The 12,498-nt window shown below is 41.2% G+C and overlaps 1 protein-coding gene across 2 annotated transcripts; it reads right to left on the minus strand.

Moving 5' to 3' along the window:
- Window positions 1-1,671: 1,671 nt before the first annotated feature.
- Window positions 1,672-12,494, minus strand: slc38a6 (solute carrier family 38 member 6). Of its 2 annotated transcripts, none has more exons than XM_061300851.1 (16): window positions 12,217-12,494; window positions 10,869-10,990; window positions 10,714-10,787; window positions 10,542-10,594; window positions 10,310-10,349; window positions 7,660-7,738; window positions 5,001-5,086; window positions 4,877-4,935; window positions 4,750-4,806; window positions 4,102-4,158; window positions 3,738-3,817; window positions 3,490-3,590; window positions 3,289-3,413; window positions 3,064-3,208; window positions 2,470-2,564; window positions 1,672-2,367 (listed from the first exon to the last, which is right to left on the minus strand). In XM_061300851.1, the coding sequence occupies exons 1-16, from the start codon at window positions 12,307-12,309 to the stop codon at window positions 2,284-2,286; spliced, it is 1,350 nt and encodes a 449-aa protein (XP_061156835.1). In that variant the 5' UTR covers window positions 12,310-12,494; the 3' UTR covers window positions 1,672-2,283. The 2 variants fall into 2 exon arrangements, with proteins under 2 accessions (XP_061156835.1, XP_061156836.1); XM_061300852.1 differs by lacking the exon at window positions 12,217-12,494 and adding an exon at window positions 11,794-11,925.
- Window positions 12,495-12,498: the final 4 nt, after the last annotated feature.

Raw genomic sequence — 12,498 nt, forward strand, 5'->3', positions numbered from 1 at the left:
GACAATGCAACAAAAGGCGGGGCAAGGGGGCCGGTGGAGTGATAGCAGAGTTGAGGTCTCTGTCACAGCCTTTCTGGGTAATTGGCTCCAGATGTGAGACAGGCAACGTGGCCCCAGCGCCAGGGAGGCGTCAGGCCCGCATTAAGAGCTCAGCCCGCGAGTGATGGGATCATGGAGAGGCGAGTTGCTGTTCAACTCGCTGCCCCTGACCAAACCCCATGCTGGGCTGTTGACCACCACCTCTCAACCTGCCGTAATAACCCAACTCCCCACTGACACTTCCTGAAACATCACATGGTTGTTTATTGACCTAAGCCTTATTTCACCTTTCCCACCTTTGACCTCGATTTTCATCTTGGCTCTATAAAAATTATATTTTTCTTGTTGTTCTTGCAGTCTTATGTGCTTGCCCTCAACTCCTCATGCAGTATTTGAGATATAGCAGTAAAGTAGTGAGAATCTGCCTGGGGGTACAGTATGAGGAGTGTTACTGAGTCCCGATATTAAATTGGAATATTAAATTGCTGGACAAGAGACAAAAAAAACAATCTAAGAAACAAAGCACATTTGAGGAAAAGTCACGTACAAATGCTGACATTTGGTCATGTTGTGATCGCTTGCAGGTGCCAAGTTCACAATCACCTCGGAGAAAACTGGCGACCAGTCTTGGATGAGAAATGTCACCCTATATCAGCTGCTGTTCCCTAGCCAATAATCCAAAGAAATAAACGAACTGGTAATCATCAGAACAAATCCTAGTAATTTTCATATATATGCAAGTACGCCCTCTAGCGGTTGTGAGCAGGAAATGAGACAATCTGATTGGCTGCATTGTGCCACATTATTCCAATATGTATTAAACCCAAAACGCTGTGCTTCACACACAAACAGAACTTGACAGGCACTTCCTGTTGGTCCGATGTTATTGAAACTCAACTATGAAGGCCTGTACGTGTCATTCCAGTCTGCTTCAGTCTAAGGTCAAAGCCGGGACATCGGGACCACAAAAACACGGTTAAGCAGAAATTCCTGATTTTTAATAACATGGCTGATTATTTAAAAAAACACAGCCGACACCTCTTAGAACAATATAAGAGCGGAGGCAGTCCACAGGGGGGTGGAACTGAGCCCCCTTCACCATTCTGCAACTCCTTCCATCCCTTGACCCCCGGAGATGGTGTTGTCATATCAATGGACACTAGAGTAAATTTAACAAAAACAGTCCCCCATACGTTTTGTGTCATAAGACCTCCATGAAAACATTATCTCTGGTGATAAAAGTGGGATTTTCTTTTTGCATTGCCTAATCTCTTCCTATAGTTAAGCCCGTGCCTTGCATGCAAAAAAAACATTAAGGTCATATACAATGGCAAAATTGTGCAACATGGGATCAGTTTAAAAGATAAACAAATTAAGAACTTTGAGATTGGAGATCATCATCTCAGAAAAAATATATACAGGGAGACAGAAATGTAATTTATGAACTTGTATGCATTTTTTTTGGCATTACAGTGAAATGCCTCACAATAAAACATCAGAACTCAAAGAATTTTTTTGTGTTTCTTAAAAGAAGCAAGGTGGACCAAATAAACTGTGTTGACCGGATCGAGGTGTCAAACAACATTTTCCAAATATTTTACAATTCTAATAGAGCAAACATTGGGACATATAGAAAAATGCAGAATTTCCTTTTTATTTAATGTTTTTCATTTGATTACAGTACATCAGATTATAGGTTAGTACATAACCATTTAGAGTATAATCAAGAGGATTCCAAATGATGACTAGCACCAAGTAGCAGCAAACGTACTATACACAATTTGGAATGGACAGAAAGTGGCAGATCTAAGTGACAAAAGATTACAAAAACAATAATTTAGTGAAATGAAATAATCATGATTGAATTTGGCAAATATGTGCGATAACAATATTTGATGAAGCAGTTAAGTGCTTCCAAAAGATTACTTTTGGGGGATTGGGGATACACTTGATTTGAAAAGGTGCAGGAGTTTCAATGAGGAAAACTTAGAATGTAAACAATATTATCCCTTTAAAATATTTATGAGGTAAATGGAAAATTAAAGAAAAAAAATAGCCAACCTGAAATTGGGGTCAGCTCTTAAAGTCTTGTTGTGATATTTATGCATGATAAAAACTTTACAAATATACACCCTGAGGAACACAGACTACCAAGTGTCTATCATTTTATCCCATCCAAAATTTTCTTTGGTATAATTCTCCCTTTTGCCCTTGTGCTTCGAGAAAGAGGAATGAGGGGATGGGCTAAAATCTTTGTACCCATGTGAAAATGATGCCTGAGAGGCTGATGACGCCCACGACTAAACCAAAGGCCACCAGGAACATCGCCTACAAACACAAGTTTGCATTAAAGGAATTGTCTGGATTTTGTTTTTGAGAGAAGCGCTTTAAAATGGTTTCGCATCTTCTGTCTGACGAGAGCAGACTTACCCCGATGGAGTCTAAAGATCTGAGCGGCTGGCGGCTAATCTTGAGGTAGAAGAGGCCGGGGAAGACAAACAAGAGGCAGCTGGATGTGGTCGATCCTGGCAAACAAGGACGACAACTTGTGTGAGGGTAACTGCGTCGTTAAATGCATCTTTAAATGCTTCGTTAAATGCTTAAATATACACCAGCAGACATTGCAATGACAGTATACTTTGTACCAAATTATTTTTTGCTGATTTTCCCAAGTAGCCAATGCAAAAAAGAAAGTCAGCATAATTAAAGTTGTCAACTGTTAGAGAAATTTTAAAATATTTTTTAACTCTCCAATGACTGTATTAAACAAAAACAACGCACTGTTCCAAATAATTACCCATAACATAGCTGCAAAACATTTCATCAAAAGCTATGTACATGTACAGGAATTTTATTGACTATTTAATTACTAAAATAAAGTAAAACTACTTGTCCCTGAGAGAAATGTAATTGAGAGTGAACCCTGCCACCTAGTGGCATTTTACAGGTAAGACGATAAAATGCGACATCAGAGTGCTACATCACATTTGTTAAATCCAACTTAATGACAACATCGATACCTACCCACTACTCCAAACACGTTTCGAATATCAGGCACAAAGATGGCCAGGAAGAGCACCACTCCCAGGATGACCAGAGTGGTCATGATGTGGGTCAACCAGGAAAATGGACGATTTCCACGCAGCACTAAGATCACGGCCTTACGAGCCTTGAAAATACAAACACATACATACCGAGGTGAAGAGCTACGGATTACATTTACGTCACAAAAACACACTCCCTACTCACAGGAAAGTGGATGACTGGTACGGTCAACAGCACTGAAATAAGGATGGCGAGCCGAACCGTCATCACCAAGACGTCACGTGGCATGTACGCATTGTAGCTGAGTAAAAGCTCAGACTTAACATGAGCTGCGGGTAGACACAAACAGATGGAGCATGAGGTTTTGCTGGACTGGTTTGGTGTGGACTGTGTGTTGCGGTCTACCGTAGAAGGTGAGGTAGCCAAAAAGTGCCGAAACAAAGTAAAGCAGGAAACTGAGGCTGATGCTGACAATGGCAACATTCTGCATCCTCGATTTGCTCGGCCTGAAATAGCGAAGGGGAAGGAAGATACGAGCAATGAAGCACAATGATGGGTTCCGGGTGAGAGATAGAGAACTTACATGGATTCCTCAATTTTTCAATTGATTTTTTCTTCCAACATGCAAACAATAAATAAATTGTATAACTGACCGGTCCAGTTCACAGTAGATTGGAAGGACAGCTGTGTGGCACAAAAAAGAGAAGGCCATGGTCGGGATAGCGTAGGCACCCTGAAAATACACACCGGTGTGGCTTTGAGAAAATTATCAGCTAACACATTGGTGGCTGGAGGAGACATCATAGTTGTATTTTCTCCGAATTAATTAACTTTAGAGCATGCCCGTGATGAGCTTTCTACATGCATATACGTGAGTCATGGTGAAAGTGTGACATGTCAGCAGAACTTGCAGACTGGAGCAGACACTTAATGACTTCTCACAGCCACCTCTTGTTTTTACTGAGTGTGTGTGTATGCACGTGTGTGTGGCAGGGAGGACTGATTTGATGTACGTACCCGACTGGAGACAATGAAAAGTCTCGGCGTGCATTCCATGTCAGAGGAATTTGATACCTGCACAAACAAAGACAGAAGTGGGAGTCTGTTATCACCGAGACAAGATGAAAAACGACAAATACAATAAAAGATTGTAGGACTACAATAAGAATACAAGGTGTGTTTTTTTTTTTTTTTGGAGTTTTAGAAATGAATAGTTTAAATTTTCAAGATTTTTTCCCACACATTTATTAAGTTCCTTTATAAATGTATGAAAATGTTCACACATACAGAGCCAATAAAGTTTTGATGGTTGTGACAGTTTGACTCTGGAAAAAAATGGCTTTACAGTATTCGTCCTGCTGGGGGGAAAAATTCCACTGATTGGCAGTTTGGGGCTGAAAAGTAAACAAGGCTCTAAGTTAACCCAAGCCAGGTCTGGAGTTCTAGTGTGGTTTGTATAATAAAAGAGGCCAGAGGTCACTTCCAGGCTGAGGGGATGAGGAGGTGGGGGCACCTGAACTTCCTTCCCCTAAGGTAGCACTCACTCCGCACACCCTCTCTGCTCCTTATCAAGCAGACCCCCCCCCCCCTCCCTTTTTAGTCTAGACCGCCACTGTCACACAACATTGGCATCTTATGTGACCTACTTAAGAAACATCAAATTACCTGGCATGTTACGTTTTGTGGTAGCGGGCAGGGGATGGACCATTTCTTGACCACAACCTGAGGAGGAGGCAAACAGGTAAAAAAAAAAAACAGACAAACAAAAAGGAGGGAAAAAATGACAACTCACCACAATGACAAAGTAGAGCATGAAAAAGAAGGCCAGGCTGCTAGTGTAACCCAGGAAGCCTTAAAGGGCAAAACATGTGTGACCGAGGACGCTTTGAACGCTGCCACTCGACTTGTTTCCTCACCAATTTTGGGAAACATCGCGAGGGGAAGCACCACACATAACGTAATGAGGATCAGGAGCAGTCGGCCGTCTAAATACCAAACATCTCTGGAAAACAAGAGAGGGATAAGAAGTCGTAAATATCACACACCTCACCAAACATCCAGCAAATTGGGAACAGCCCAAAGCTCAGGAAAGCATTCTTCTGCTCAACAACAGGAGTTCGGAACAAAATCTATCATAGAGGTAAAAACTGGTTCCGAAATGTCAGGGACAGTGAGGACTTTTTGAAGTACCTTCAAATGGAACGCCTATGGAAATTTGTCTCCATATAACGCTCAAACACAAAGCGACAGAGCTCTCATGTGGTACCCATTAAAGGCTTTTGCTCTCGCAAACCATAACAATTATGTAATTCACATTCAAACGCAGCGCCAGGCCATCAGATCAGAACACACCACGTATCGCTTGGTTTTTGCAGAGTTGGGGGAATAATATTTTCCTTTGCCGAAGAAAAAGGCGGGGCTCTTTAATAGTGATTGAGGTGAGCCGGTGTTGGAGGTGACGCATGCGGAAGGCACGCTGGGTCCGCTGGGGTGGAGGTCAGATGGGAAGACCGCTGCCTGCCGTTGGGGACGGCAGGGCCTGGCTCCAGCGCTCTTTATGGGGTTTGCAACGTCAGCGGCACTTGCTCTGACCACATCAACCCCCTGTGACCCTTCCATGGCAGTTTCACTGCTACAGCTTTTAGCATGGGCACTCACAGATTTATGTTATCTCTGTAACTTCACATATTTTATTTTAGCATCAGATCCTTAACGGCGCCAGACGTTAAAGTGAAACGTTGTAAAGTGAAGCCCAGCTATTTGCGCAGAATATGGTTCGAAGCCTTCCATGAATCGCAAAAATCCACAATGGATTGCCACCAAAAATGCGGTGTAATTGCATAGAGATACCACAAGAGGGTAGCAAAGCATATTAGGCTATGCTTGAATAAATGAAGCTCCACCTCTCAGCTCAAAATGACACCAGAACAATCATTTTATAGTCGCATAGCTTGGCTCTGTGCACAAAAGCAGCAATTGTGAGTTTTTCAATAATTTCCCAACAAAATTTGCGACTGTGTATTTGAGCTTGAGAATGTCAAAAATAAAATGCTCAGTGCGTTCAGCTGAAAAGATGGTTTGATGGCTTAAATTCTTCCTCACTAACTCATCCAAGCATACTTATGGACCTTTCTTTGTACTTCAGAGAAGAGTTTGAATTTTAAAATTCAGAAGACGACTATGCTACATAATTTAGGTGAAATTTAATGATTAATTAATACATAAATGGCGAGTTGGGGTATCTTCTCTAACATTAGAGCGATATGAAAAATAGACATGCACACACACACAAAAAACATCTATATGTGTGAGGATTCTTTCCATGTGGCTCCAGGCTGATTACAGAGGAATAAGATACCTTGGGGACCCGTGAAATATAGACAATTTCACGCTATTCCACCATGCAGGACAGATTTGAGCAATGGAAGAGTAACCTTGGAGTCCACCTTAACAAAAGCTTTTAATAAAGGCACAAATCTGGCCGGCGTAGCACAATAATCTCTCCTCCGCAACGAAGCACGAGAGCTAAGGAATTTGGGGACTGGCTGTTTTACAATAAACGGCCCATAAAACTAGAATGACTTTGTTTTACTTTTTTTTTTTTTTTTTTTTTTAAACAGAACACGTCATAATACAAAACATCTTTGCTAGGCTTCTCAAAACCACTCATTAAGAAAAAGTGCAGTGGGCTGTAATTACAATGGCAAAACTGATATCCCCTTGTATCAGTCTGATTCCGGGGGAACATGTGTGAGAGATTTGAGGGTGAAAGCGGAGCGCTAATACAAAACAGCTGCCTTGAGGAACAATCGGCTAGAGAGAGCTCTCACTAAATGACAGAGTGGAAGAAGTCACTCTTTTGACTTCCCTGTGAGAGACGGAAGTTCCCGGACGTAGAAGGACACCGGTGGCTGCAGCTAATGTGCTGCGGTGCTATTTAATAGTGCAATTACTCACTAAGTATTAGTATAGCAGTAATGCTTTTGGGAGAGATTGCTTGGATTACATTTGACCGCTACATCATTAAGCACGACTGCACACGAGCTGTATGAACTGATAACAGTCAAGTTTGGTTACATTGTCATATCTTACTGGAGGGCAAATCATTTTTGTTGCCCATGTGTTTTTAGGATGTATGTGACGGTGGTGTTTGAAATTCCGTTGTGGGCCATTCGAAGAACGCTTGTTCAAAGTATTGTTATCACTGTTAGTACAGCAAGTAAGTGTGAAAACAATGAAGCAGTGGACACATCAGGAAGACTTGGATTGTTTTAATTAGAGTTGTTGTTTTAAATTTTGTTTGTTTTAATTAGTCCTTTGGCCATTTCTTTTTCATTTTTGCATGGACTAATTTATTCATCAATCAATTCCCTATTCATCCAACCAATAATAATAAGAATAAAAAAGTAAATAGTAAAAAAACATTAATTGTATCATGTATTTTAACATTTATTAGAAAATAAAGAATCTATTGTTTATGTAGGATGTAAAACTTTAATTTACTCATTTTTTTATTTGTTTAAAAATAAATGATCCAATTGCAAGTGCAAAATAAAAATTCAGAAATGCACTCACCCTGACTGGTCCGGACTGAGGATGCTGCTGATGGCCGCCGGAAGCTCGGACTTCAAAATGAACAAATATGACGACATGGCTGCGAGAGAGCAGAGGGAAAGTTCAGTGTGTTTGCTTGCAAAGACAGTCACAACAAAAAGCACAAAATGCCCACACACGTCAAACGATTGTATTCTTATTAGTTTCTATGTGGGAGGTGAAGGGTGTCCAGCACGCAGGGTGGAGGGGCCTGAGTTAATGCAGATGGGTGGAGCAGACAGCTCAAGGGGCTCAACAGCAAAGCCCCGAGTGCTGAGGAGCAGACGTAGCGCAGATCTTTGGAGAAATGCAAGGGGGAGGAATGCAAACAATAATCATATCTGACGCTAATCCCGCCACTTCTCCCTTTTTTCCACCTCGCTCGGAAACAGGGCATTATCAGCCTCCGACGGGCTCCCGCATCCTTCGAGAAGGGGGTTGGGGTCACTTCCTTGGGTCATTCACAAGGGTGGGTTGGTGGGGGAAAACCCAAAAAGCCACAGAGGTTGCGGAAGAACAAGAGCATGTTTGTGGTGTGAAATGGGCTTCAGATGCAGCGTGCAGCCAGTGATAAAAGCAGATAATGTTAAGGGATTACATTTTGGGAAGACAGACACAGACGGGGTTAGGAGGGACGTTATTGCCCCCGGGGCGAGGTTTTTGCACTCGGCGTTAAATAAACTACGATCATAATCCCTCAGATCCTGCATGTGTTTATAAAAGGAGAATTCGTCCAATAACACTCCGGCCCACACAGACACAAGGACACTCGCTCTGAGAATAAGGAAACACATGAATAAGTACTTAAAGCTGCCAGTAAATGAGGCTCGAATTGGGGATTCAGCCAGAATTCCCTGCAAGACGTCATCCAAAATTTGCTGGGAATTAAGAAGAAGAAAACCACCACGTGGTCCCTATCAAAAGATTCTTGCTTATTCCTTTTATGGGATGCAGCAATATTCAATCTACGCAGGATTTGTTTCTATTCAGACAGTAATTGTTGTTTTTCAAAGTTTTACACCATTGCATATTTTATTTGAAATGTTTTAATAGTGCAAATCATTCAAACCAAAAAGTTCAACGTGCAGAACAACCATAAACTTTTGGTGTCGTATTTCAGTGAGGCTTAAATAGCGATATCAGGAATGTAAGTGCTATCATGTCTGCTCTCATATTTGCACTTATACAAATGTGATAAGGATGGTTCTGATTCTAATTTAGCTTTGTCTGTCCATTTGTTCATTTTTTTTCCTGGTTGGATGGGATGCAATATGATTCGAAAGGCTGGAAGACCAATTAAAACACCATATTAACGCAAATAATAATACTAATGCACACTTATCTAGATCATTATCAAAATGCATTCAAATATAATTGCTTTCTTCCTGTACCACAATTTGTTCACATTAGTTATGCATTCAGTGGAAATTGCACACCATTATGTACAAATTACAAGTGGTGTAATTGTATCGGAGGTGAGTCATTAAGTTCCCTCACAGTACAAATGAACAAACAATACTGGCAAATATTAAACAAGAAAACATCCAACCACAAAAGCAAGACAAGACGTGCTGGTTCAGTTTCATGTGTTGACTTAGCTAGACATCGCACGACAACACTTGCACAATACCTGATGTGGTCGTACAGTACTTACTTGTCTAACAAAGAGGTCCTTGAGTGAAGAGAAGGATCGGTTATTAGCAGAGTGGTAAGGAACAACAAGCGTGCTAAAGATGAAAATGTGCATGTGTCTATGAGTACATGTGGTCATCAAAGTAAGCACAATCAGTTTGAAACATAAGAGTCGCTTTCATTGGACTGTGCCAGCCTGTGGGCTGACCAGTAATTAAGGTCAATTGGCCTATCAGCCTTTGGCAGTGCCGATGAATGTTTACTCGGAGTGAAACTAATTGCGCTCTTATAAAAGGAGGCCTGGGTGCAGACAGATCCGGGCCCCCATGCTGGGGGAAGCCACAGACATACCAAAGTGGGCAGCGCAACAATCCGCTGGGCCATGTAGCGCTATCACCGCGGCTGCAGAGTGAGGGGGCGGAGTCTTGAGGGGAGGGGTCCCATTAGGGTCTTAGTGGGTGGGAGTGGGTTTTACCATCAGTGATCAATTAGAGCACAAGTCAGGTTTCAGGCCCCGGGGAGAGCGGCCAAGAGGACGGCAGCCATGGGGCCAAAGGTTATCGGGAGAGTCTGGATAATAGCCTTTACAGCCCAGTGGCAATAACTTACAGGGGGTCATATTTACAGTAGGGGGCGCTCTCAGTCACAAGGATAAACTGACCCTTGTGGAAAAAAAATACGTACATTCAACATAATATAATGAGATAATGTCAGCGCTATAGCAATACATTTTAATAAGAAAAATAATAATAATGCTCCAAATTGTTACGGTCAACACTATTGCTGTATTATTTTTTTGTGAACAGTTCGAATGTAACACTAAGTGAGGCTCAAAATTCTGGAAATCCGTAACTGAGCATGATGCGGTGTACGGCCACACCACTCTAAAGTACAAGCCCAATAATAAAAACAAATATTGTTAAATTACTACTGTACTATACTACTGCAAGTTCATATATTGTATATAAAAAAAAAAAAAAAAAACCAAGAGCAGACCTACCACCAACATTTTGGATGAGGATTGCAATTCCAACGAGGACCTATGGAAACATTTTTAATCGGTTAGTGTCAAGTTCACCGCGTGCACATGTATAAGTAAGTACATCTTGAACAAACTAGTGACAGCACTTCCAGAATGCAAGTACGGTGAAACCTTCAAAATTGAATAGTCTACTTTGTTGCTGAAAATCAAATAGGTATTGATTTTATCCTAATCAAAAGACAATACTTACTGTTCCTGGTTTTTTTAATGCTCGTCCGCCCAGATCTTCATATGAACTAATTCCTGCGTGAGACAACAAATGATGCATGAGAAAATGGGGGGAAAATATATATATAATGCAATTTTCGTTCGGATTTATTGATGCGATACTTAGCGATCTATAATGAAAGTGCCACTCTCACCTGTCAAGTCACAGAGCTTGAGGAGAAGATGTATGGAATATCCTGCCAGGCTGGACACGAGTATCAACAGGATGCTAGATATGAGGAGCAAATAGAAATGACCATCCACAGATCAGCTTGTTTCATCTTAGCCACACGTATTATTGTTTGCTTACCAAAAGCTAAGTATGCCAGTGCTTGCCATGACATAAGCAAGTCCAAGAATACCACTCCCCATGATTGCATTCATTAGGTTAAAAACAGAAAAAGCAAAGGAGGCGCCTCTGGCACTGCTTATCTGCACACAAAATGAAGAAAGGCTTAAGAAACGGAAGAAATCATTTTAATTGACAGTCCGGACAACAACTGGCCAGGCTTGATGATGGATTTCATGAAAGAGAAACGCGGTGGCATGTGGGATCAGGCAATGGAAATGGCAATGGATAGATAGGATTTGGAGCAACAAGCCGCGGGACAGCTGCCCGAGCTCTCGAGAAACTGACTGACACTTTTAATAGGGGATATCCTGGAGAGGACGAGTGGCCACTCTGGTGGCAGTGTCATAACAAGTGTGGATTAACCTGATGACCTGAGATACACTACCAAAAAAAACTGGACATCATCTACAACGTGAGATGAATTTTACATCCCAGGTGATGTTTACGGGCTTTCATATAACCTGACACCGATACAATTAAAACTGGCTTGTAACTTTCTTGATCAGTGAAACGTGACCAGATTACTTAATAAAGTAGGCAATAAAAATAGAATACTTCACATGAAAAATGTATATTACATCTAAATTTATGTGAACAGTTAATTAAAATATGAGGATTATAGTATAAAATTTGGACCAAACTCACAATATTTTTTAAGATAGTTAGGCCATTTTAGCCCCGATAGTCGGCTTTTCTACATATATTAATATTATGAATAAATCTGATTTCCATTGCGTATTGGAGACACTTTGGCCTCGATTTGTAAAAAAAAAAAAAAAAAAAAAACTCACTGACATTCTCTGGTAGGTTCCTTTCCATTTTAAGTGTCCCGACAACTGTCGCAACAGTGCAATAGAGAGTGCGCGTGCACATCGATGCTCACCGGGACGCTCTCCTCGGCAGCAGAAGTGTCTGGACCCGGAGGCCGCTTTAAATATTCAAATTAAACTTAAGTGTTGACGTATTCACACTGCACACATCCTTTTCTCGAACAGGGATCCACCTGAGGAGGGGGCGGGACTTCTCGACCAGTTATGCCTTGAACTGTCGTCAAAATTTAGCCACAATCAAAATATCCAAAATCACTTATTAAATACAAATTATTGCAACAGACGAGTAGTGTTGAGTTCTGCTTTTTAGGTAAATATGCTGTCATGGGCAAGATTTCCTTCCAATAATGTAATTAGAAATCAGTGCTACATTCCTTACTTAGAAGAAGTAAAACATTTGAATGTGACAATCTTATTTGTTGTAACAGTTGGACAAAGCAAAACCATATTTTATAGTTTGTTGTTTTCCTACTTACATTTGGCAGCAAAGGCGTTGTTTCGTTCCCCTCTGACTCTCTGGGGGCTGTTTGGCTGTAAAGTCCCGAGTTTGCATTATCGTTTGTACTCATTTTAAGCAACAAAAAGAAGCGAACACGGGGAACTTAAAGCTGTCACAAAAACTTAGCGCAATGACTGACAGACAAAATTATTTGGTCATTTTCTCACTTAGGTTTAAATTTTCCAATTGTCTCCTTTTATTGGCTTGTTGTTGTTTCAGTCACATGCTTGTTATTTCCGTCGCAAGTTGAACGTCATTG

Source organism: Syngnathus typhle, linkage group LG16 (genome assembly GCF_033458585.1).
Source record: "Syngnathus typhle isolate RoL2023-S1 ecotype Sweden linkage group LG16, RoL_Styp_1.0, whole genome shotgun sequence".
NCBI lineage: Eukaryota > Metazoa > Chordata > Actinopteri > Syngnathiformes > Syngnathidae > Syngnathus > Syngnathus typhle.

Excerpts from the sequence above, each read along its gene's own strand:
- slc38a6 (XM_061300851.1), bottom strand. The coding sequence starts at position 12,309 with ATGAGTACAAACGATAATGCAAACTCGGGACTTTACAGCCAAACAGCC. Across the intron at positions 3,414-3,489 it reads TGGCTACCTCACCTTCTACG|CTCATGTTAAGTCTGAGCTT; the intron begins GTAGACCGCAAC and ends GTCTACCCGCAG. Across the intron at positions 2,368-2,469 it reads GATCTTTAGACTCCATCGGG|GCGATGTTCCTGGTGGCCTT; the intron begins GTAAGTCTGCTC and ends TTGTGTTTGTAG.